At 42.3% G+C, this 21,477-nt stretch overlaps 1 protein-coding gene across 5 annotated transcripts in view; it reads right to left on the reverse strand.

Moving 5' to 3' along the window:
* LOC110498751 (ubiquitin carboxyl-terminal hydrolase 22) overlaps positions 1-4,124 on the reverse strand; it is a 44,395-nt gene extending 40,271 nt beyond the window's left edge. For 4 of the 5 annotated variants that reach the window (XR_016489371.1, XR_016489370.1, XR_016489372.1 and 1 more), the window contains exon 1: positions 3,604-4,121. Coding sequence is in view for 2 of the 5 variants with exons in the window: in XM_036955884.2 (XP_036811779.1) it covers positions 3,604-3,723 (120 nt within the window). In the remaining 3 variants the exon portion in view is untranslated. Of the gene's footprint in view, positions 1-3,603 lie in introns of all 5 variants that reach the window. The other variant, XM_036955885.2, reaches the window with a different exon arrangement.
* Between the last annotated feature and the right edge of the window lie 17,353 nt (positions 4,125-21,477).

Genomic DNA, 21,477 nt, shown 5'->3' on the forward strand with positions numbered 1-21,477 from the left:
AGTGATGAATCACTCTTCACCATCTGACAGTCCGACGGACTAATCTGGGATTGGCGGGTGCCAGGAAAACGCATAGTGCCAACTGTAAAGTTTAAAGGAGGAATAATGGTCAAGGGCTGTTTTTCATGGTTCGGGCTAGTCCCCTTAGTTCGAGTGAAGGGAAATCTTAACACTACAGCATACAATTATATTCTAGATGATTCTGTGCTTCCAACTCACCTTTATTTAACCAGGTAGGCTAGTTGAGAACAAGTTCTCATTTGCAACTGCGACCTGGCCAAGATAAGGCATAGCAGTGTGAACAGACAACACAGAGTTACACATGGAGTAAACAATTAACAAGTCAATAACACAGTAGAAAAAAGGGGAGTCTATATATACATTGTGTGCAAAAGGCATGAGAAGGTAGGCAAATAATTACAATTATGCAGATTAACACTGGAGTGATAAATGATCAGATGGTTATGTACAGGTAGAGATTGGTGTGCAAAAGAGCAGAAAAATAAAAATAAATAAATAAAAACAGTATGGGGATGAGGTAGGTGAAAATGGGTGGGCTATTTACCAATAGACTATGTACAGCTGCAGCGATCGGTTAGCTGCTCGGATAGCAGATGTTTGAAGTTGGTGAGGGAGATAAAAGTCTCCAACTTCAGCGATTTTTGCAATTCGTTCCAGTCACAGGCAGCAGAGAACTGGAACGAAAGGCGGCCAAATGAGGTGTTGGCTTTAGGGATGATCAGTGAGATACACCTGCTGGAGCGCGTGCTACGGATGGGTGTTGCCATCGTAACCAGTGAACTGAGATAAGGCGGAGCTTTACCTAGCATGGACTTGTAGATGACCTGGAGCCAGTGGGTCTGGCGACGAATATGTAGCGAGGGCCAGCCGACTAGAGCATACAAGTCGCAGTGGTGGGTGGTATAAGGTGCTTTAGTGACAAAACGGATGGCACTGTGATAAACTGCATCCAGTTTGCTGAGTAGAGTGTTGGAAGCAATTTTGTAGATGACGTCGCCGAAGTCGAGGATCGGTAAGATAGTCAGTTTTACTAGGGTAAGTTTGGCGGCGTGAGTGAAGGAGGCTTTGTTGCGGAATAGAAAGCCGACTCTTGATTTGATTTTCGATTGGAGATGTTTGATATGGGTCTGGAAGGAGAGTTTAGAGTCTAGCCAGACACCTAGGTACTTATAGATGTCCACATATTCAAGGTCGGAACCATCCAGGGTGGTGATGCTGGTCAGGCGTGCGGGTGCAGGCAGCGAACGGTTGAAAAGCATGCATTTGGTTTTACTAGCGTTTAAGAGCAGTTGGAGGCCACGGAAGGAGTGCTGTATGGCATTGAAGCTCGTTTGGAGGTTAGATAGCACAGTGTCCAAGGACGGGCCGGAAGTATATAGAATGGTGTCGTCTGCGTAGAGGTGGATCAGGGAATCGCCCGCAGCATGAGAAACATCATTGATATTAGGAAGGTTTTCCTAACATTTTGTACACTCAGTGTATATACCCAAGTTATCATTACTAATTTACATTTATTCCTTGTGTTACAATTTTTCTATGTTTCTCTGCATTGTCGAAAAAGGCCAGTAAGTAAGCATTTCATAGTTAGTTTACACCTGTTTACGAAACGTGACAAATACAATTTTATTTGATGAGCGCTGATGGCGTACCATAAAGGTAGATATAGAGGTATTGCACATTTGGATGAGACAACCAAAGTACTGTGTTCATGTTCTTCAGGAAGCATGGCATGATTTACTTATTTTCAATGTAACTATAAGATACTTTCCAGAGAGACCAGCAATGTAGCTAGCTGGGAATGCAATGACGTTACTCTTAAAAATGTAAACCCCATTTGTTTTTTAAAATTCAATTCAGTCTGGTATTATAACGGTAGCCCCTATGTGCAAAATCGGTGTGTCTGCGGACAGCTGAGTATCTTGGCTATTGATCGGTGCCTTCAAATCTTTGGTGTGACTTACCACCATATATGGGCATACAAATTGATAAGGGAAGGCCAAGCCGATGACCTCATTTCAAGATGGCTGCTACCCCCATTCTGGTTAGCGTCGCGAAGCATAAACAAAATAAACACGGAATACGTTGCTACACACCGATTGCAGGGACTCCACAGACCATGAGAATATCTTATGTGTCTGCCTGTGATCTACCATTATTGATCACCAGCCCCGAGAGTTAAAATGTTTATTTTACACAATATTTTCACCAAACATCTTACAAGGTACGCTTAGATTTGGTCTGTGTTTGATCTATAGATACATGGCGGGTAATGAAGTTAATCTTTAAGCTGGTAGGAACAAATCTAGCCTATTTCCATGATGTATGACTTAATGGCAAAATCAAAATGTCAAATGAGTGACTAGGTTGGGAAATGTAAAAAATAAATTAAAAACACTTCGATATCCCCTGTATGTTCCCTGACACCACCACAATGTTTGTGAGAGGTTGATGTGGTAAGAATGTTGTTTTAATAGTGAACAATAACTTTTAGGCACATCCTGTGCAATTAGCACATTTGGACCCTTTGGAGTGTTTAAAAGGACACTTGAATGTACCCAGGATACCCCATTTGGGGTGGCAGCGTGGCTAAGAGGTTAGAGCATTGGATTAGTAAACGAAATGTCGCAAGATCGAATCCCTGAGCTGACAAGGTACAAGGTACAAAATCTGTCGTTCTGCCCCTGAACAAGAATTTGCTCAGTTAACTACCCACTGATCCTAGGCCGTCATTGAAAATAAGAATTTGCTCTTAACTGACTTGCCTAGTAAAATAAAAAATAAATGTCTAGTTGTTAGCTCTATCAATCCCATTTTTTTTATGCTATTGTTCACATGCTGTGGAAGCCACCGGATGAATTTCCAGGTCTAGTCATCACTTATAGCTTGTCAATGAAAGATGACTCAAAAGAAAAACTTGTGTGCTTGATCTTGTGTATACTGAACTATGTAACTCCTGATCATTTCCTCAATCTCCCAGATGTTCTCTTTCCAAATATACCAAGTTATTACATGTCAGAATCTTGTAATTACACATGAATATCAGTTACTTTTGGGTATGTCTAATTAGACGGAAATCTACATTTTGCCATTACATTTAAGTTTTGAACTGGGAGTGCTTAAACAGGATCGCGCACACATGGGCAGAGTTGACACTCATATTTTGTGATGCAAGAGACGCAGGGGGTTTAGGTAGTGAGCTGAGCTAACGAACAGTCTCTCACACACAAACCCTCAGTCAGTGTCAATTCTGTCTAAAACTGCAGCAGTCCGCGTAAGCAAAGTTACAAGTGCCCAAGCCGAGAAAACGACATGCCTGAAAATGTGTGCCTAGCTAACGTTGGACAAGGTCTATTCGTGCAAGGGAAACAGTAGCATATATCACCAGTGAATCGGGAAAAAAAACAGGGTCTTTCACACACTGTACGAGTTGCCTCTTCGAGTGTGGCTTGGTAACAATGACGATGTACGACAGCTAGCCAGAGAGACGTTGTAGGCACTGTTCTCTCGAGAAGCGGTCTGCATACATGTTCTGAGCGAGTTAGTAGTAGCCAACGTTAGCTAACTAACGTTTAAAATGTTTACCTTGCGTTTCCTGGTTTCGGCAGACCCACTCCACACAAAGCATTGGTAAATGACCCGTAGATTCTGTTTCCAGTTATCCACTTTGAACCCGTTCACATGGGGGCACCCGGCTGGACTCATGACAGTAACAACATTCGTTTTGTGTATTTTTAACGATGAAACGTGCTCCGTCCTAGTCCTGACGTTAAAGAATTAGCTAGCTAAGTTAGTTACGTTTAACGTTAGTTAGCCAGTTATCCGCCGATTGTTCCGATTCGGCTAGCTTGAGAGGTAGCCACAGCTAAATCGGAGGTAAATGCAGTACACATCAAAGCAATCCTTGAGTAATCCCATTCCAGAATTTTGACATATTTTTCCCAAATTAAATCCACATTTGGGTGGTATTGGTCGTTGGCCACACTTCGGAAGCTATATCCTTAGTTCCAGTTATTTTAGCTAGCTAATGTTCGGCAATGGAATTTCAACAGAACACCGCGAGCGTTGCTGCAAGCCCCACCTCATTCATTTCTCGATCGGCCAATGGAAAGGAGTGCCTGGTTTTGATTGGCGTGTGTGGGTATCATTTCCGTATTATGTCCCGCCCCTATTTGGAAACTGATATTGTGATTGGCACAATTATTTATTACGAGCCTTATCCGCTCGTAAAACGACTCCCATTGGCTACATGAAGCGCTGGTCCTGTACATTAGACTCAAATATTGTTATAACTAACCTCATTTTTCTATCTGTGTTACACTGTTCGAAACAAATACAGAGGTTTTGTCTTTTGGGCGAAAGACCACCATGCTTCCTCTCCAGTGGTCCTCTTTCCTTGGTGGACACACTCTTTTCACGACATTTCGCCCGGTGGGCGGCGCTATACATCAAGGTGGGCGTACAGTTCTGCACGCATATGGGTGCACACAGGGCGAGAACTGAACCAAGCACTTGCGTAAATTTGGATCGAATCCGGATCGTGGAATCTATTTAACCCACTGTTTAACTACAGTAAAGGATGTTACTGTTTTATCAGGGAGTAACAAAGATAAAGTAATGTCATTGTTGAATTCACATTATGTTTGCTATTTCATGCAACCACAGAATAGAAAGAAGCTGAACAAAGATTTTGTATTAGAAGTTGTTTAAAGTTCAGAGATATCGTTCACTCATAGTAATGAGACAGGATGTGTAAGTATGCCTCCAGGATAATATGGTAAAGTTGGCCTCATGTATTCACCTTATTTAAGAACCTGGAAAACAGAACAATGTCTGAATGTTCAGTTTTGTGGAGGACATCCGTTGTGATATTCTTGCCATTTTTCCGAACATTAGCTAGCTAGCTCAAAATGTCGGAAAATCACACCAAGAAAAACCTTTCAAAGTTGAATGGCAAGTCTGGGCTACATCACATTATTCAAGAGTGGGAGGACGATATGAAAAAATGGCCACATATCACCTACAAAGACATCTTCAATTATTTAATCTTGTCTGTCTGTGTGGATGGCTCCGAGATGAGGAGCTACAAAAGCACAGATGCATATCAATACCTCCACAGTGGCAAAGTTGGGTGGGTGTTTATTCACTTTGAGGATGACAACCTGGTGTTCCTCAAAGCAGATGTCCAGCCCAGTCAGACCAAAACACACCATCATTCTGCCTGGATTCTTGTATCCTCTGTCGGCACGGTGGAGACTGCAGGGTGTTCTTGTTGTAAGGGCAGGGGAAGTCTTGCAGTCATGCAGCTGCAATACTATGGAAAGTAGCAAGCTCGCTGTCTTTTTGTTTATGACTGATACGTTTGATGTTAGCTAGTTACTTAGCTAGCTAGCTAATTGTGATTATACCATATCACTGACCAGAACTGATAATGTTAACTATTACAACATGCACACACAGTTCTTGGTTTCAATGGCTCATTGTGTAAGTATATCAGTCTAATCTCGAATTACAATGAGGTAGGTACAGAATCAAGGTGAATTTTACAATGAAATTGGTAATTACCAGCATAACTTAAACCTACTAGTTAAAATGGAACAGACAGAAACCCGCCCGCTTCTCCATCTCTACCTCTCCCACAACGCACTTAAGAAGAGTTTGGAAGGGGCCAATGTTCCAGTGGAGATCCTTCTGCACAAGTGTATCAAAGCTAAACCAAACAGTCATCAATTTCTAGCAACAGCTACAGCAGCCTCATGGTGAACATGGCATAAATATGCAGTGTCAGAAATGATGTCATTTTATGATGTTTATGTTAAGCTGGAGGAGTGTAAATGTGCCACCTTGAAGGAGGTCACTAAAGCACAGAGAGCCTCCCATGCGTGTTATGACACACGTAAACTTCGGATCCCTTATAGCTCAGCAAAGACGTTTCCTGTGCGCACCACAAAAAATCTCGACAACTTTGTGTGGGAGCATCTCTTCTCCATGTCCCATGGGAACTCAGCAACCACATTTGGCAAGGAGAACAAGCAGGTGGCTTACACACTTCTAGAAATCAAATGTCCTGTTCTGAGTAAGAAGTGTGAGTCTCTGACTGAACTGTTCTCTGGCAAACTCACTGATGTGAAACTGGTGGATGCCTCAGCGGCAAACTAATGGAGCCCGTGGGTACTACTTGCAGGAGCAAATGGGCATGTTCTACACAGGACTGGAGAGATGCAAACTACTTGTCTGGGCTCCATCCAAGCAAGTTGTTATTGATGTGCCATTTGATGTGAAGTTCTGTGCTGATGTTATTCCTAAACTGAAGGCAGTCTATTTCACACATATGCTGCCAAGGATAGTATATGAGTTCCAGTCATTCAGACTAACTCTGTGCTCCAAATATGTTAATCTATGTGGTATTTAGGCCTAATACTTTGTGTTTTTAAATAGGTCTTGTATTTTGTGCCTGGTAAAGCTCTCTCTGTCAGCTCTACCTTATTATCTAAGCATAACTCTTGATTTGTGTTTTCTTGTTGTTGTCTTGTACAGCTTTCTTCATACATGTTTATCTAATGGCTAAAGATAACTCCTTGTGATTTATTAATATTTGCAATGTACCTTGTATAGCTCTTTATTTTCATATGGCACTTAATGAACTCATCTAAGCATACCATAACACATCTTGTACTTAGCAAATTATGGTGTTAATAAAACACAATGAAATTCCACTTGGTTGACATTTTCTTTGATACTTAACATTCTGAAAGGAAGGACGAGGGAGGCATGTCTAAGTGTTTCAAATGTCTTTTCAGTTTGATTCTGGGTTTGGTTTTCAAGGGCAAAAATGAAGAAATCAGTGTGGCACTTGATAAATAGTTGTCTTCCCTTTTGGTCTGTTAGAGACATTTTGGTGTTGAAGAAAATGTATTTTAAATAGATGTAAGAATGCATGATTGAAGCACCTAGTGGATGCCTGTAATTATCAGGAACAGACAAAGTTACAGTACATTTAAAATGTCGGAACATTAAAATAATTCAGATTAAATAGTAAACTATATATATAGTGCATCCCGGAAGTATTCAGACCCCTTGACATTTTCCACATTTTGTTACTTTACAGCTTTATTATAAAATGTATTACATATTTTTCCCCCTCATCAATCTGCACACAAAACCCATTAATGACAAAGCAAAAACTTGTTTTTGGAAATGTTTGCAAAATTGTAAAATAAAAAAAAGAATATCAAGTTTCCGTAAGTTTTCAGACCCGTTACTCAGTTCTTTGTTGAAGCAGCTTTGGCAGCGATTACAGCCTTTAGTGCGTTCGACAGCAGCTCTTCGCAATGCTTCAAGCAGTGCGCTGTTTGTGACTTCAAGCCTATCAACTCCCGAGATTAGGCTGGTGTAACCGATATGAAATGGCTAACTCGTTAGCGGGGTGGGCGCTAATAGCGTTTCAATCAGTGGCGTCACTCGCTCTGCGACTTGGGGGTAGTAAGTTATTCCCCTTGCGCTGCAAGGGCCGCGGCTTTTGTGGAGCGATGGGTAACGCTGCTTCGAGGGTGGCTGTTGTCGATGTGTTCCTGGTTTGAGAAGCGAGGAGAGGGATGGAAGCTAGACTGTTACACTGGCAATACTAAAGTGCCTATAAGAACATACAATAGTCAAAGGTATATGAAATACAAATCGTATAGAGAAAAATAGTCCTAAATTCCTATAATACCTACAACCTAAAAATCTTACTTGGGAATATTGAAGACTCATGTTAAAAGGAAGTGTTCATTCAGTATTGTTGTAATTGCTATTATTACAAATCGACCGATGAATCGGTATCGGCTTTTTTTTGGGGGGGGGGGGGGGTCCTCCAATAATCGGTATCGGCGTTGAAAAATCATAATCGGTCGACCTCTAATATAGACAGGTGTGTACATTTCCAAATCATGTCCAGTCAATTGAATTTACCACAGGTGGACTCCAATCAAGTTGTAGAAACATTTCAAGGATGATCAATGGAAACAGGATGCACCAGATCTCAATTTCGAGTATCATAACAAAGGGTCTGAATACTTATGTAAATAAGGTATACGTTTTCTTATATTTTATTTGATTGCTAAAATGTCTGAAGACCTGTTTTCACTTCGTCATTATGGGGTATAGTTTGTAGATTTAATCAATTTCAGAATTAGGCTGTAACGTAACATAATGTGGAAAAAAGGGAAGGGGTCTGTATACTTTCCGAATGCACTGGTATATGTACTGTATGTATGTGTAACGGTTGTCTGTTGTGGAAGAAGGTGAGGACCAATGCGCAGCGTGGTAAGTGTTCATATTCTTTAATAGAACTCAGAACACTAAAATACAAAACCAACAAGAGAACAAAATGAAACCGAAACAGTTCTGTCTGGTACAGATACGAAACAGAAAATAATCACCCACACCACACAGGTGGGAAAAGGCTACCTAAGTATGATTCTCAGTCAGAGACAACTAACAACACCTGCCTCTGATTAAGAACCATACCAGGCCAAACAAAAAACACCACATAGAAAAAGGAACATAGACAACCCACCCAACTCAGGCCCTGACCATACTAACACAAAGAAATAACAAAATAACTAAGGTCAGAATGTGACAGTATGTACACTACTGTTCAAAAGTCACTTAGAAATGTTCTTGTTTTTGAAAGAAGAGCTTTTTTTTTGTCCATTAAAATAACATAAAATTGATCAGAAATACAGTAGATATTGTTACTGTTGAAAATTACTATTGTAGCTGGAAATGGCAGATTTTTTATGGAATATCTACATAGTTGTAGAGGCCCATTATCAGCAACCACCACTCCTGTGTTCCAATGGCACATTGTGTAAGCTAATCCAAGTTCATTATTTTAAAAAGGCTAATTAATCATTAGAAAACCCTTTTGCAATTATGTTAGCACAGCTGAAAACTGTCGTCCTCAATAGAGAAGCAATACAACTGGCCTTTAGACTAGTTGACTATCTGGAGCATCAGCATTTGTGGGTTTGGTTACAGGCTCAAAATGTCTAGAAACAAATAGAACAGTCTATTCTTGTTCTGAGAAATGAAGGCGAGAAATTGCCAAGAAACTGAAGATCTCGTACAACGCTGTGTACTACTCCCTTCACAGAACAGCGCAAACTGCCTCTAACCAGAATAGAAAGTGGAGTGGGAGGACCCGGTGCACAATTGAGCAAGAGGACAAGAACATTAGTGTCTAGTTTAAGAAACAGATGCCTCACAAGTCCTCAACTGGCAGCTTCATTAAATAGTACCTGCAAAACACCAGTCTCAAGGTCAACAGTGACGAGGCAACTCCAGGATGCTGGCCTTCTAGGCAGACTCCAGTGTCTGTTTTCTTTTGCCCATTTTTATTGGCCAGTCTGAAATATGGCTTTTTCTTTGCAACTCTGCCTAGAAGGCCAGCATCCCGGAGTCGCCTCTTCACTGTTGACTGTGGTAAACCGTGGGGTGTTGGGTTGAGCGTGCAGAGATTAACACAGAGACAGGGAAGTTTTAGTCCACAAACAACTTTAATCGGGCATAAAATAAACATAACAAAGAAAATCACGTAGGTTTGGCTCGGTCCTTCTTCTCAGCTTTGGCTCTGTGTTGGTCTCTCCCCGTCCTGCCTGGCGGTGTGCCACAGTGCTCCTTATATTTCGCCTCCAGGGCTGGTTGGCACTTTCCCCTAATTACCTCCAATTGAAGCTATCCGTGTCGGGGTGCCCAGCTCATGTACTCCCAGCAGAGAGAGCCAACATCGCATCACGTACCTCCCCTATAAATCAACTCAAATCAAATGTATTTATATAGCCCTTCTTACATCAGCTGATATATCAAAGTGCTGTACAGAAACCCAGCCTGTAAACCACAAACAGCAAGCAATGCAGGTGTAGAAGCACGGTGGCTAGAAAAAACTCCCTAGAAAGGCCAAAACCTAGGAAGAAACCTAGAGAGGAACCAGGCTATGAGGGGTGACCAGTCCTCTTCTGGCTGTACCAGGTGGAGATTATAACAGAACATGGCCAAAATGTTCAAATGTTCATAAATGACCAGCATGGTCAAATAATAATAATCACAGTAGTTGTCGAGGGTGCAACCAGTCAGCACCTCAGGAGTAAATGTCAGTTGGCTTTTCATAGCCGATCATTGAGAGTATCTCTACCACTCCTGCTGTCTCTTCTAGAGAGTTGAAACAGCAGGTCTTGGACAGGTAGCACGTACAGTGAACAGGTCAGGGTTCCATAGCCGCAGGCAGAACAGTTGAAACTGGAGCAGCAGCACGGCCAGGTGGACTGGGGACAGCAAGGAGTCATCATGCCAGGTAGTCCTGAGGCATGGTCCTAGGGCTCAGGTCCTCCGAGAGAGAGAAAGAATGAAAGAAAGAGAGAATTAGAGACAGCATACATAAATTCACACAGGACACAGGAGAAGACAGGAGAAATACTCCAAATATAACAGACTGAACCTAGCCCCCCGACACATAAACTACTGCAGCATAAATACTGGAGGCTGAGACAGGAGGGGTCAGGAGACACCGTGGCCCCATCCGATGATACCCCCGGACAGGGCCAAAACAGGCAGGAGGATATAACCCCACCCACTTTGCCAAAGCACATCCCCCTCACCACTAGAGGGATATCTTCAACCACCAACTTACCATCCTGAGACAAGGCCGAGTATAGCCCACAAAGATCTCCGCCACAGCTCAACCCGAGGGGGGGCGCCAACCTAGACAGGAAGACCACGTCAGTGACTCAACCCACTCAAGTGACGCACCCCTCCTAGGGACGTGATGGAAGAGCACCAGTAAGCCAGTGACTCAGCCCCTGTAATAAGGTTAGAGGCAGAGAATCTCAGTGGAGAGAGGGGAACCGGCCAGGCAGAGACAGCAAGGGCTGTTCGTTGCTCCAGAGCCTTTCCGTTCACCTTCACACTTCTGGGCCAGACTACACTCAATCATATGACCTACTGAAGAGATGAGTCTTCAGTAAAGACTTAAAGGTTGAGACCGAGTCTGCGTCTCTCACGTGGGTAGGCAGACCATTCCATAAAAATGTTTGCTTAGAAATTCTAGGAACAATAGCGTATGTGTAGGTATGTACGCCAGGACCAAATCGGAAAGATAGGTAGGAGCAAGCCCATGTAATGCTTTGTAGGTTAGCACTAAAACCTTGAAATCAGCCCTTGCCTTAACAGGAAGCCAGTGTAGGGAGGCTAACACTGGAGTAATATGATACATTTTTTCGGTTCTAGTCAGGATTCTAGCAGCCGTATTTAGCACTAACTGAAGTTTAGTTAGTGCTTTATCCGGGTAGCCGGAAAGTAGAGCATTGCAGTAGTCTAACCTAGAAGTAACAAAAGCATGGATACATTTTTCTGCATAATTTTTGGACAGAAAGTTTCAGATTTTTGTAATGTTACGTACAGTAGATGGAAAAAAGCTGTCCGTGAAACAGTCTTGATATGTTTGTCAAAAGAGAGATCAGGGTCCAGAGTAACGCAGAGGTCCTTCACAGTTTTATTTGAGACGACTGTGCAACCATCAAGATTAATTGTCAGATTCAACAGAAGATCTCTTTGTTTCTTGGGACCTAGAACAAGCATCTCTGTTTCGTCCGAGTTTAAAAGTAGAAGGTTTGCAGCCATCCACTTCCTTATGTCTGAAACACAGGCTTCTAGCGAGGGCAATTTTGGGGCTTCACCATGTTTCATTGAAATGTACAGTTGTGTGTCATCCGCATAGCAATGACAGTTAACATTATGTTTTCGAATGCCCAAGAGGTAAAATATATAGTGAAAACAATAGTGGTCCTAAAGCGGAACCTTGAGGAACACCGGAATTTACAGTTGATTTGTCAGAGGACAAACCATTCACAGAGACAAACGGATATCTTTCTGACAGATAAGATCTAAACCAGGCCAGAACTTGTCCGTGTAGACCAATTCGGGTTTCCAATCTCTCCAAAAGAATGTGGTGATCGATGGTATCAAAATAAGCACTAAGGTCTAGGAGCACGAGGACAGATGCAGAGCCTCGGTCTGATGCCATTAAAAGGTAATTTACCACCTTCACAAGTGCAGTCTCAGTGCTATGATGGGGTCTAAAACCAGACTGAAGCATTTCGTATACATTGTTTGTCTTTGGGAATTCAGTGAGTTGCTGAGCAACAGCTTTTTCAAATTATTTTGAGAGGAATGGAAGATTCGATATAGGCCGATAGTTTTTTAAATATTTTCTGGGTCAAGGTTTGGCTCTTTCAGTTGTTTAGTTGGAATAGGGACCAGTATGCAGCTTGAAGGTTTAGAGGCCATGATTATTTTCATCATTGTGTCGAGAGATAAAGTACGAAAACACTTGTGTCTCTCTTGATCCTAGGTCCTGGCAGAGTTGTGCAGACTCAGGACAACTGAGCTTTGGAGGAATACGCAGATTTAAAGAGGAGTCCGTAATTTGCTTTCTAATGATTATAATATTTTCCTCAAAGCTCATCAATTTATTACTGCTGAAGTGAAAGCCATCCTCACTTGGGGAATGCTGCTTTTTAGTTAGCTTCCGTTCCAATTTTCTGGAAGCTTGCTTCAGAGCTTGGGTATTTTCTGTATACCAGGGAGCTAGTTTCTTATGACAAATGTTTTTAGATTTTAGGGGTGCAACTGCATCTAGGGTGTTGCACAAGGTTAAATTGAGTTCCTCAGTTAGGTGGTTAACTGATTTTTGTTCTCTGACATCCTTGGGTAGGCAGAGGGAGTCTGGAAGGGCATCAAGGAATCTTTGGGTTGTCTTAGAATTTATAGCACGACTTTTGATGCTCCTTGGTTGGGGTCTGAGCAGATCATTTGTTGCGATTGCAAACTTAATAAAATGGTGGTCCAATAGTCCAGGATTATGAGGAAAAACATTAAGATCCACAATATTTATTCCATGGGACAAAACTAGGTCCAGAGTATGACTGTGGCAGTGAGCTGGTCCAGAGACATGTTGGACAAAACCCACTGAGTCGATGATGTCTCCGAAAGCCTTTTGGAGTGGGTCTGTGGACTTTTCCATGTGAATATTAAAGTCACCAAAAATTAGAATATTATCTGCTATGACTACAAGGTCCGATAGGAATTCAGGGAAGTCAGTGAGGAACGCTGTATATGGCCCAGGAGGCCTGTAAACAGTAGCTATAAAAAGTGATTGAGTAGACTGCATAGATTTCATGACTAGAAGCTCAATAGACGAAAACGTCAGTTTTTTTTTTTTTTGTAAATTGAAATTTGCTATCGTAAATGTTAGCAACACCTCCGCCTTTGCGGGATGCGTGGGGGATATGGTCACTAGTGTAACCAGGAGGTGAGGCCTCATTTAACACAGTAAATTCATCAGGCTAAAGTCATGTTTCAGTCAGGCCAATCACATCAAGATTATGATCAGTGATTAGTTCACTGACTATAACTGCTTTTGAAGTGAGGGATCTAACATTAAGTAGCCCTATTTTGAGATGTGAGGAATCACGATCTCTTTCAATAATGGTAGGAATGGAGGATGTCTTTATTCTAGTGAGATTGCTAGGGTGAACACCGCCATGTTTAGTTTTGCCCAACCTAGGTCGAGCTGACTACACTGACTGTGCTAGTGGCAGACTCCACTAACCTGGCAGGTTGGCTAACAGCCTGCTGCCTGGCCTGCACCCTATTTCATTGTGGAGCTAGGGGAGTTAGAGCCCTGTCTATGTTCGTAGATAAGATGAGAGCACCCCTCCAGCTAGGATGGAGTACGTCACTCCTCAACAGGCCAGGCTTGGTCCTGTTTGTGGGTGAGCCCCAGAAAGAGGGCCAATTATCTACAAATTCTGTCTTTTGGGAGGGGCAGAAAACAGTTTTCAACCAGCGATTGAGTTGTGAGACTCTGCTGTAGAGCTCATCACTCCCCCTAACTGGGAAGGGGCCAAAGACAATTACTCGATGCCGACACATCTTTCTAGCTGATTTACACACTGAAGCTATGTTGCGCTTGGTGACCTCTGACTGTTTCATCCTAACATCGTTGGTGCCGACGTGGATAACAATATCTCTATACTCTCTATACTCGCCAGTTTTAGCTTTAGCCAGCATCATCTTCAGATTAGCCTTAACGTCGGTAGCCCTGCCCCCTGGTAAACAGTGTATGATCGCTGGATGATTTGTTTTAAGTCTAATACTGCGGGTAATGGAGTCGCCATTGACTAGGGTTTTCAATTTGTCAGAGCTAATGGTGGGAAGCTTCGGAGTCTCAGACCCTGTAACGGGAGGAGTAGAGACCAGAGAAGGCTCGGCCTCTGACTCCGACTCGCTGCTTAATGGGGAGAACCGGTTGAAAGTTTCTGTCGGCTGAATGAGTGACACCGGTTGAGTATTCCTACAGCATTTCTCTCCAGAAGCCATGAGAAAGTTGTCCGGCTGCGGGGACCGTGCGAGGGGATTTATACTAACGTTACTATCTGTACTTACAGGTGGCACAGACACTGTTTCATCCTTTCCTACATTGAAATTACCCTTGCCTAAAGATTGCGTCTGAAGCTGGGCTTGTAGCACAGCTATCCTTGCCGTAAGGCAGTCGTTCTCCCGTATATTATGAGTACAGCGACTGCAATTAGAAGGCATCATGTTAATGTTACTACTTAGCTTCGGCAGTTGGAAGTCCGGACGAACCATGTCCAGATAAAACATCCGGAGTGAAAAAGTTGAATGAAAAAAAGTTGAGTGAGGGAAAAACTAAAAATAGAAACAGTAATTAAAAAGTCAAAACTGTAAAATTGTCAGGTAGAAAAGTAAGGTTGGCAACAAAATGCACAGCAGCACGTAAACAAGTCTGCAGAAAGTTGCAGTCAACTGCCATCCCCGGGGGTAGACCTCCTGGGATACCACATGACGTTGAGACTGGTGTTGAGACTTGTGATGTTGAGAAAACCGATTTGGTGGAAGCTGAATTTAGTGTTGCTTGCCAAGACTGAAATTGCCTGCTCTGGCTCCAATTATCTGGGCTTCTCTCCGCTATGCCGACCGTGCTTACTGCACTGAAACATGGACAGACTTTTAGGGTACACAACAGAACCCACTTTCCACTTTGACAAACGTTTTCAGTCAGCACAGAAAAAACATGCTACACCCAATGAAAATTCAACTAATCAAATTGGTATTTGAGAGTTCCACAGAGCATCAAGGAAGCTGCAACTTTTGAAAAGTTTAGATTGAAACAATCCAGTTGGTTGGTTTTTATAAGAAATCTTGCTTTAGTGTGTAGGGCACTGTCCATGGTGCTGATAGAGCACAGCGAGATTCAATATAATTACAATGCAAGAACCCAAATAACACGCAAGGGTATAGCTACATATTGGTGTGATCCATCATAGAAATAGATAGACTACCTTTTCTTGAGGAATGTCCTTTTCTAGTTTTCTTTTAAACCCCAAATTGATCAAGTTGTAATGCGCTGATTCTCTTCACTGCAGATGTGACCCATCACACTACTCATATAAATCATTAATAATAAAAAAAACAATCTGCAATTATATATCCTGTGTCCCAGGCTTTCTATGTATGCAATGTCTGTTGGTGAATTATGAAACAATTACTGTATGCAGATGTGCAAATTCTTTGATTTGTTTTTGCACTTGCTATCTATTTTAAATGTAACAATGTGTTGCAGATTTCAACTTTTATTGGTGACTATGGAAACACATAGAAATTTAATGAACCATGTTTTCAATATCCAACTTTATCCTCTGTAATACTTTTTACAGTAATAAGCTGTAGTCAGGTGGTCATTACCATGTTGTGTTGAGGTCTTCACTACAGTATATAACATTTAATATAACACATCATATGGGGTGGCAGGGTAGCCTAGTGGTTAGAGCGTTGGACTAGTAACCTGAAGGTTTCCAATGTAAGTTCAAACCCCAGCAAGGTACAAATCTGTCGTTCTGCCCCTGAACAGGCAGTTAACCCACTAGGCCGTCATTGAAAATAAGAATTTGTTCTTAACTGACTTGCCTAGTTAAATAAAGGTTAAAAAATATAGTGGTCAGAATGCCTAACCTAGGATGTTGCAACTCCTGTCCACAACAGCATTTCATACCCACAATGAAGCATCCATGATCTTGGTTGGGCTAGGATAACAATACTTTTGGTCTCACCACATGATGGCTACTAGGGCTTTCTCACTTAGTCTATCCTTGATTACTCGCATCCTATCTCCCCATCTGTACATCAGCATCTGTATTGGAAGAGAAGGTACAGACCTTCGGACCTTCTTCTCCAATGGATTTTTAGAAGGAGACGAGGAGAGGAATCGAGGAAGGATGAATTGAGAAAGAGCCTAGCATTCACCTGTAAACTAGTTCACATGTGCTACACACTCACCCCTCTGCTACACTCACTGGCCTCCTCCTTCTCCTCATCAACCTCAGCAGCCAGCAGAGAAGACTGTGTGAACTGGGTCAATCTAGCACCCACAGATTTAATTTTGTGGGTATTTAATTGTGCTACATTGACTCAGATCACAGTCGGTGGCTGAGATATACTGTCGGTGGGGTAGGAGGTGGAAGGGGTGTGTATGTAGTGGAGGAGATTTGAAGTCGTGTCTCCTCCTGTCTATCATGAATGTATAGATATTTTAATACTGTAAGCATCTCGGCTGCGGGTGAATCTCCTCCCATAATTTTGCGCTGATTTGCTTCCCGCTGCTACACTCACTATCCTCCTCCTCCAGTGGTTGGCATGCTAGCTACAAGTGTAATTTGATTAGGGTTTGTGTCCTGGTCAGTCAGCCATACAGGGATGGAACTCATAAATTACATAGCTACTTTGCAGCCCGTGTAAAAGTTACCCTTCGTCGTGGTCACTCTCCAGGGTGTTTTTCTTTTGTCTCCACTATCCATGCTCTACCCTTTTGGTTACAGTGGATGTGAGATTATTTATGGCATGCACGCCCATCGCAAACATGATGGGATTAGTATTGGCCTTGTGGTCTTGTCCAATGCACTTGTACATGTAGCTTGTCATTTCTATGCTGAAACAGGATTCACAAATACTCACACATTGTTTACATTTTGCTGAGATGTTTTCTACATTGGAAATGATACACTATTAGAAATAGGAAAAGCACTCACACATCTTCAAACATGTGTGTGGGAATAATTTGATTGAAACTGGCAAGATCAGTGTGTGGGATTTTCTTTTTCATTAGACATTGAGGCTAACCATGTTGAAGGATACCAGATTTGACTTCTACACCTACTGTACATGCCGCCATGAAATTGATTATTGCAAGCCTTACCGTTGTAACGAAGGTAGGCCTTAAGGATGACATGCTCAGAAGAGAGACATTTTTAGCAAATATCACTTTCAATAGGGGGTGCAGAAATGAATATGTTAAGGTTTATTTGATTTAATGTAAAAATACATGTTGCTTGAAATAAAGTTGCAATTTGAACTTCATGCAATGCATCATCCTGGTGTAATTCATATGCAGTTCAACATTATAACCACAAGGTGTCAGCGTTAGCAATTGTTTTGCTACATGTAAACAAACCACTAGCTTGGTCTCGTAACGTGAGGTCAATAATACTACAGTATGTTTCCTAATTGAAACTAAGTGGACAATACACCCGGGTAAAATATAGTTGCGTTTTGGAGGAACCAGACGAAGAGCTAGGAGAGACAGATTGGTGAGGGGGGAGAGAGAGGTGATAGTGTGAATTACTGCTGCTAGCTAACTTTGATGTAAACAACGTGGCCATCGCACGTTGGACTCGTATGCTAGCCACATTTAGTTGAGTTATATTGTTGGCTGTCATGAGGTAAATTAATCTAGCTGCTAACAAGGTAAAATGATCTTTCTCTACCTTCACACAGCCAGCGTGTTGTAGTTATTGCTAGCCAAATGTAACACCACCAGAACAAATGGATAATTAACGGGAAATAAACATTGCCCGATGATGTTTTGTTTGATCTGGTGGCAACAATTCAATGTGTATATATAATTCATTTGTTGGTTGGATCAATTAATACGAACTTAACATTTTGTGCTAGCTCAGTAACGTTAGCCAAGTACTAGTAATTTCCTAGTTCGCAATTATGGCGCGCTGCAGCCAGAGCCAGATGTTTACACCTAGATCACATCTACTGTGTCATTGCGCAAAATGATACACAACATCAGTGGCAACCCGTCATTCAGGGCTGTTTTGAGCCCCCGCCTGTTGAGCTTTTTTTGTGTGTGCCTGTTTTGCACGTTATTTTGGCATTAGTACGAGCCACATATCAGTTTGCCAACCATGTAAATATATATAATAGAGTTAATAAAGTCGCATACAAACATGTCTCTTTTTTGCTTCCTTGAGTAAGGCAGCTCCAAAACGCAGGTGTTTCAGCCTAGCTCATTGCTTTATGTGGTGGTGGGGCAGCCAGCAGAACGTATGTAGGGGTTGGTAATGTAGGGGTTGGTAATGTTCTCTAATTGCGCCATGATTTGCTCACTGTTCTGTCACTCATGGGGACACTACATCGCAGCCAAATCTACAGGGAGAGCTCGAAAATTCAAGCCCCTTGGGTGCTGCCATTGAGTTACATTAGAAGTGCCCACCCATGAAGGCTCAAGGTCATTGGCCACAGATAAAATTACATCAAATCACGTTATATCTACCGTAGTTTGATTGGACTGATCATGTCAATATCATACTTACATACAGCCATATCAGCAAAAAAAAATTAAAGGCAGTAAATGAGGCTGAACTGTTTTGCTGCCAGACAAGGTTCCGTTGATAGCCAGGTGTAGCAGTGGTAAGTTGTTGGGACTGCTTTATGTAGGCCCTATCTACATGCCAAACTCACAACTGCACAGCATCATCTAGATAGGTGTGCAACAAAAGTTCAACATTCACCTTCTGCTACCATTTTTGTCAAGCAGTCTACGCATGTAGTTTAATGCATACGTTCAATAAATCCTACATATGTGTAACAGTTGTTGAAGTACTATGTGAATTTCACCCGGTTCATATATCAATATGTTGTGTTGATTTGTTATGCATGCCTGCATCCTGGGAGAAGGGGAGTGTGTACTTACGTTTTGCCCGGCGTGCTCGTGCTCAAATCATTTTGATGCACTGAGAGAGGTAGGCACGCTTTTTCTGTCTTCAGAAAAGTTTGATTCTTTTAAGTACAAAGTCATACACACAATGTTTTGTTCATGAATAATGATGTATATTTAGAGGTTACTCATAAATGGATGGTATTGTTAAGATGCACTTGTAATTGTACTTTTTAGGATGATATCAATATTCTGAATTCAACATGTGGTTAATAGCTAGCTAAGGTACTAGCAGGCTATTGTATGTGTGAACGATGGCTAGCTCCTCGAATGATCCCAGTCCCTCCTATTGTGCATCTGTTGTAGAAAGAGGCGACGATTCTCAGAACAGATGTGCTCTACAAATGTTTTATTTCCTTTTGGATGCAGGTATGTGGTTTTATCAATGTAAAATATGTTATGTATAATAAGGAGAGAGTGTATTAATTTTTGTATTCCAAATCATTTTGATGCACTGAGAGAGAAAGAGGCGACGATTCTCAGAACAGATGTGCTCTACAAATGTTTTATTTCCTTTTGGATGCAGATGCAAGATGCAGAGAGTCAGTTCTGCTTGATTAAAACTACCTGATCTCCAAAGTCCACGTTTATGGTCTCTATCAACCACACACAACGCAGAGTTACAGCGGTGTAGTATAGCACCGGCTACATTGGTGCCTTCTAGACCCGGATTCATCGTTGATCGACGTCAGCTCAATCACCGCGGCGCTGCTGCTCTAGAGACTAAAAATATCATTGAGGTACTCTTGCCGCCTTGTGGCAGAAATCGGAACTACAGTTTTTTTTTCTTTTCTTTTTTTCTGACAACGATGTATTGAGAGCGCTGTTTATCGTTAACCAACATAGAAGTGTGTTCATTAACAGACATTTTAACGTAACTTTAGTGGCATGGCATCTTATAATGGTGATGAACCCAAATTCACTGCTGGGAGGGGGAGGTTTTTCTCATACTCTGATCAAACCCCGGTAAAGTGTGTAGGTGCAGGAGGTTCCCCCATGTTTTGCTCCACAAAAAAATTGGATGAAAGCCCTTCATCTAGTGTTAATCCAAATGCCCCTGTAGATGGTCTAGCTGAGCTGGTCACTCAGCTAGCCCGGGAAATAGGGAGCTCCATTAGGGAAGAACTACAGAGTGGCAGGTCCAGTACTTATGAGCCACCAGTAAGTACAGAAAAGATAAGTGATCATCATTCAGACTCAGTAGGATATGTAGATCTCAGTCAAATTAAGTTCATCATGCAATCAGACATAAAGGAACCTCCTACATATAGAGGAGATGGTACAGACAAATGCTCCATTCATGAATGGGAGGAGTTGATGAGAATATACTTGAGGAGAAAGGGTTGTCTTGTTGGGGAACAATCAGATGAGTTGATTAGTCGATTATCTGGCAAAGCAAGAGACATGGTAAAGATAAATTTACGCAATGAGACAACAGTTGATCCTACAGAGAAGCCAGAGATTGTATTTGACATTCTGAAACAGAATTTCAGTGAATTGGCCTATTCGTGCATGCCCTTGGCTGATTTTTACAATACTAAACCTGTACCCGGAGAGGCTGTTATGGAGTACTGGGTTCGATTGAACAAGGCTGTAGATGTCGCTGACGAGGGCCTTAAGAGACAAGGACAGAAGATTGACAGCTCCAACTCTGATGTCGTTAGGATGTTTGTAACATACTGCCCTGACCCCAAACTGGCAGCAGTATTCCAATACAAGTCTGCTGAGAAATGGACTGCGAGTGAAGTACAGGAGAGAATCTATGAACATGAACGCCGCAGGAAGGCCACCATGTGTCAATCTACCGCTGTATCCTCAAAGCAAGTAACAGTACATCCCCAGATAACTCCATGTGAAGGCGGGGTCAATGCTAGTACGTGCAGTGACACTTCTCTCACATCAAGCGCCAAACAAGACGGGCAGAGTGCAAGTATCGAGAGACTCATTCACCTGCTTGAACGTACCTTAGAGAAGAGCATACCACCCGTTATGGTTTCACAGACACAGGCCAAGGCACCATCTTTCCCCACCCAGCCCTTCAGGCGTAGGGAATGCAGGGTTTGTGGCTCAACAGATCACTCCACTGTGATGCACTGTAGACATGAGAACCTGTGCCTCCTGTGCTTTTCCCCAGATCATTGGAAGTCAAATTGTCCTAAACCGGGGGAACGCTATGCCAATCCCGGTGGTGAAAGACGCCCACCACAACAGCAGAGAAACTCACCACCACAGCAGCAACCGTTAAACTGACACGCCCACAGGTGAAGGGGGGAAATGTGGGTGTTCAACTGTCTACCCCCAAGAAAGAATTTGATGATCTTGAGAAAACGTATGAGATT

This window comes from Oncorhynchus mykiss, chromosome 20, assembly GCF_057628025.1.
Source record: "Oncorhynchus mykiss isolate SJ-2025 chromosome 20, ASM5762802v1, whole genome shotgun sequence".
Taxonomy (NCBI): domain Eukaryota; kingdom Metazoa; phylum Chordata; class Actinopteri; order Salmoniformes; family Salmonidae; genus Oncorhynchus; species Oncorhynchus mykiss.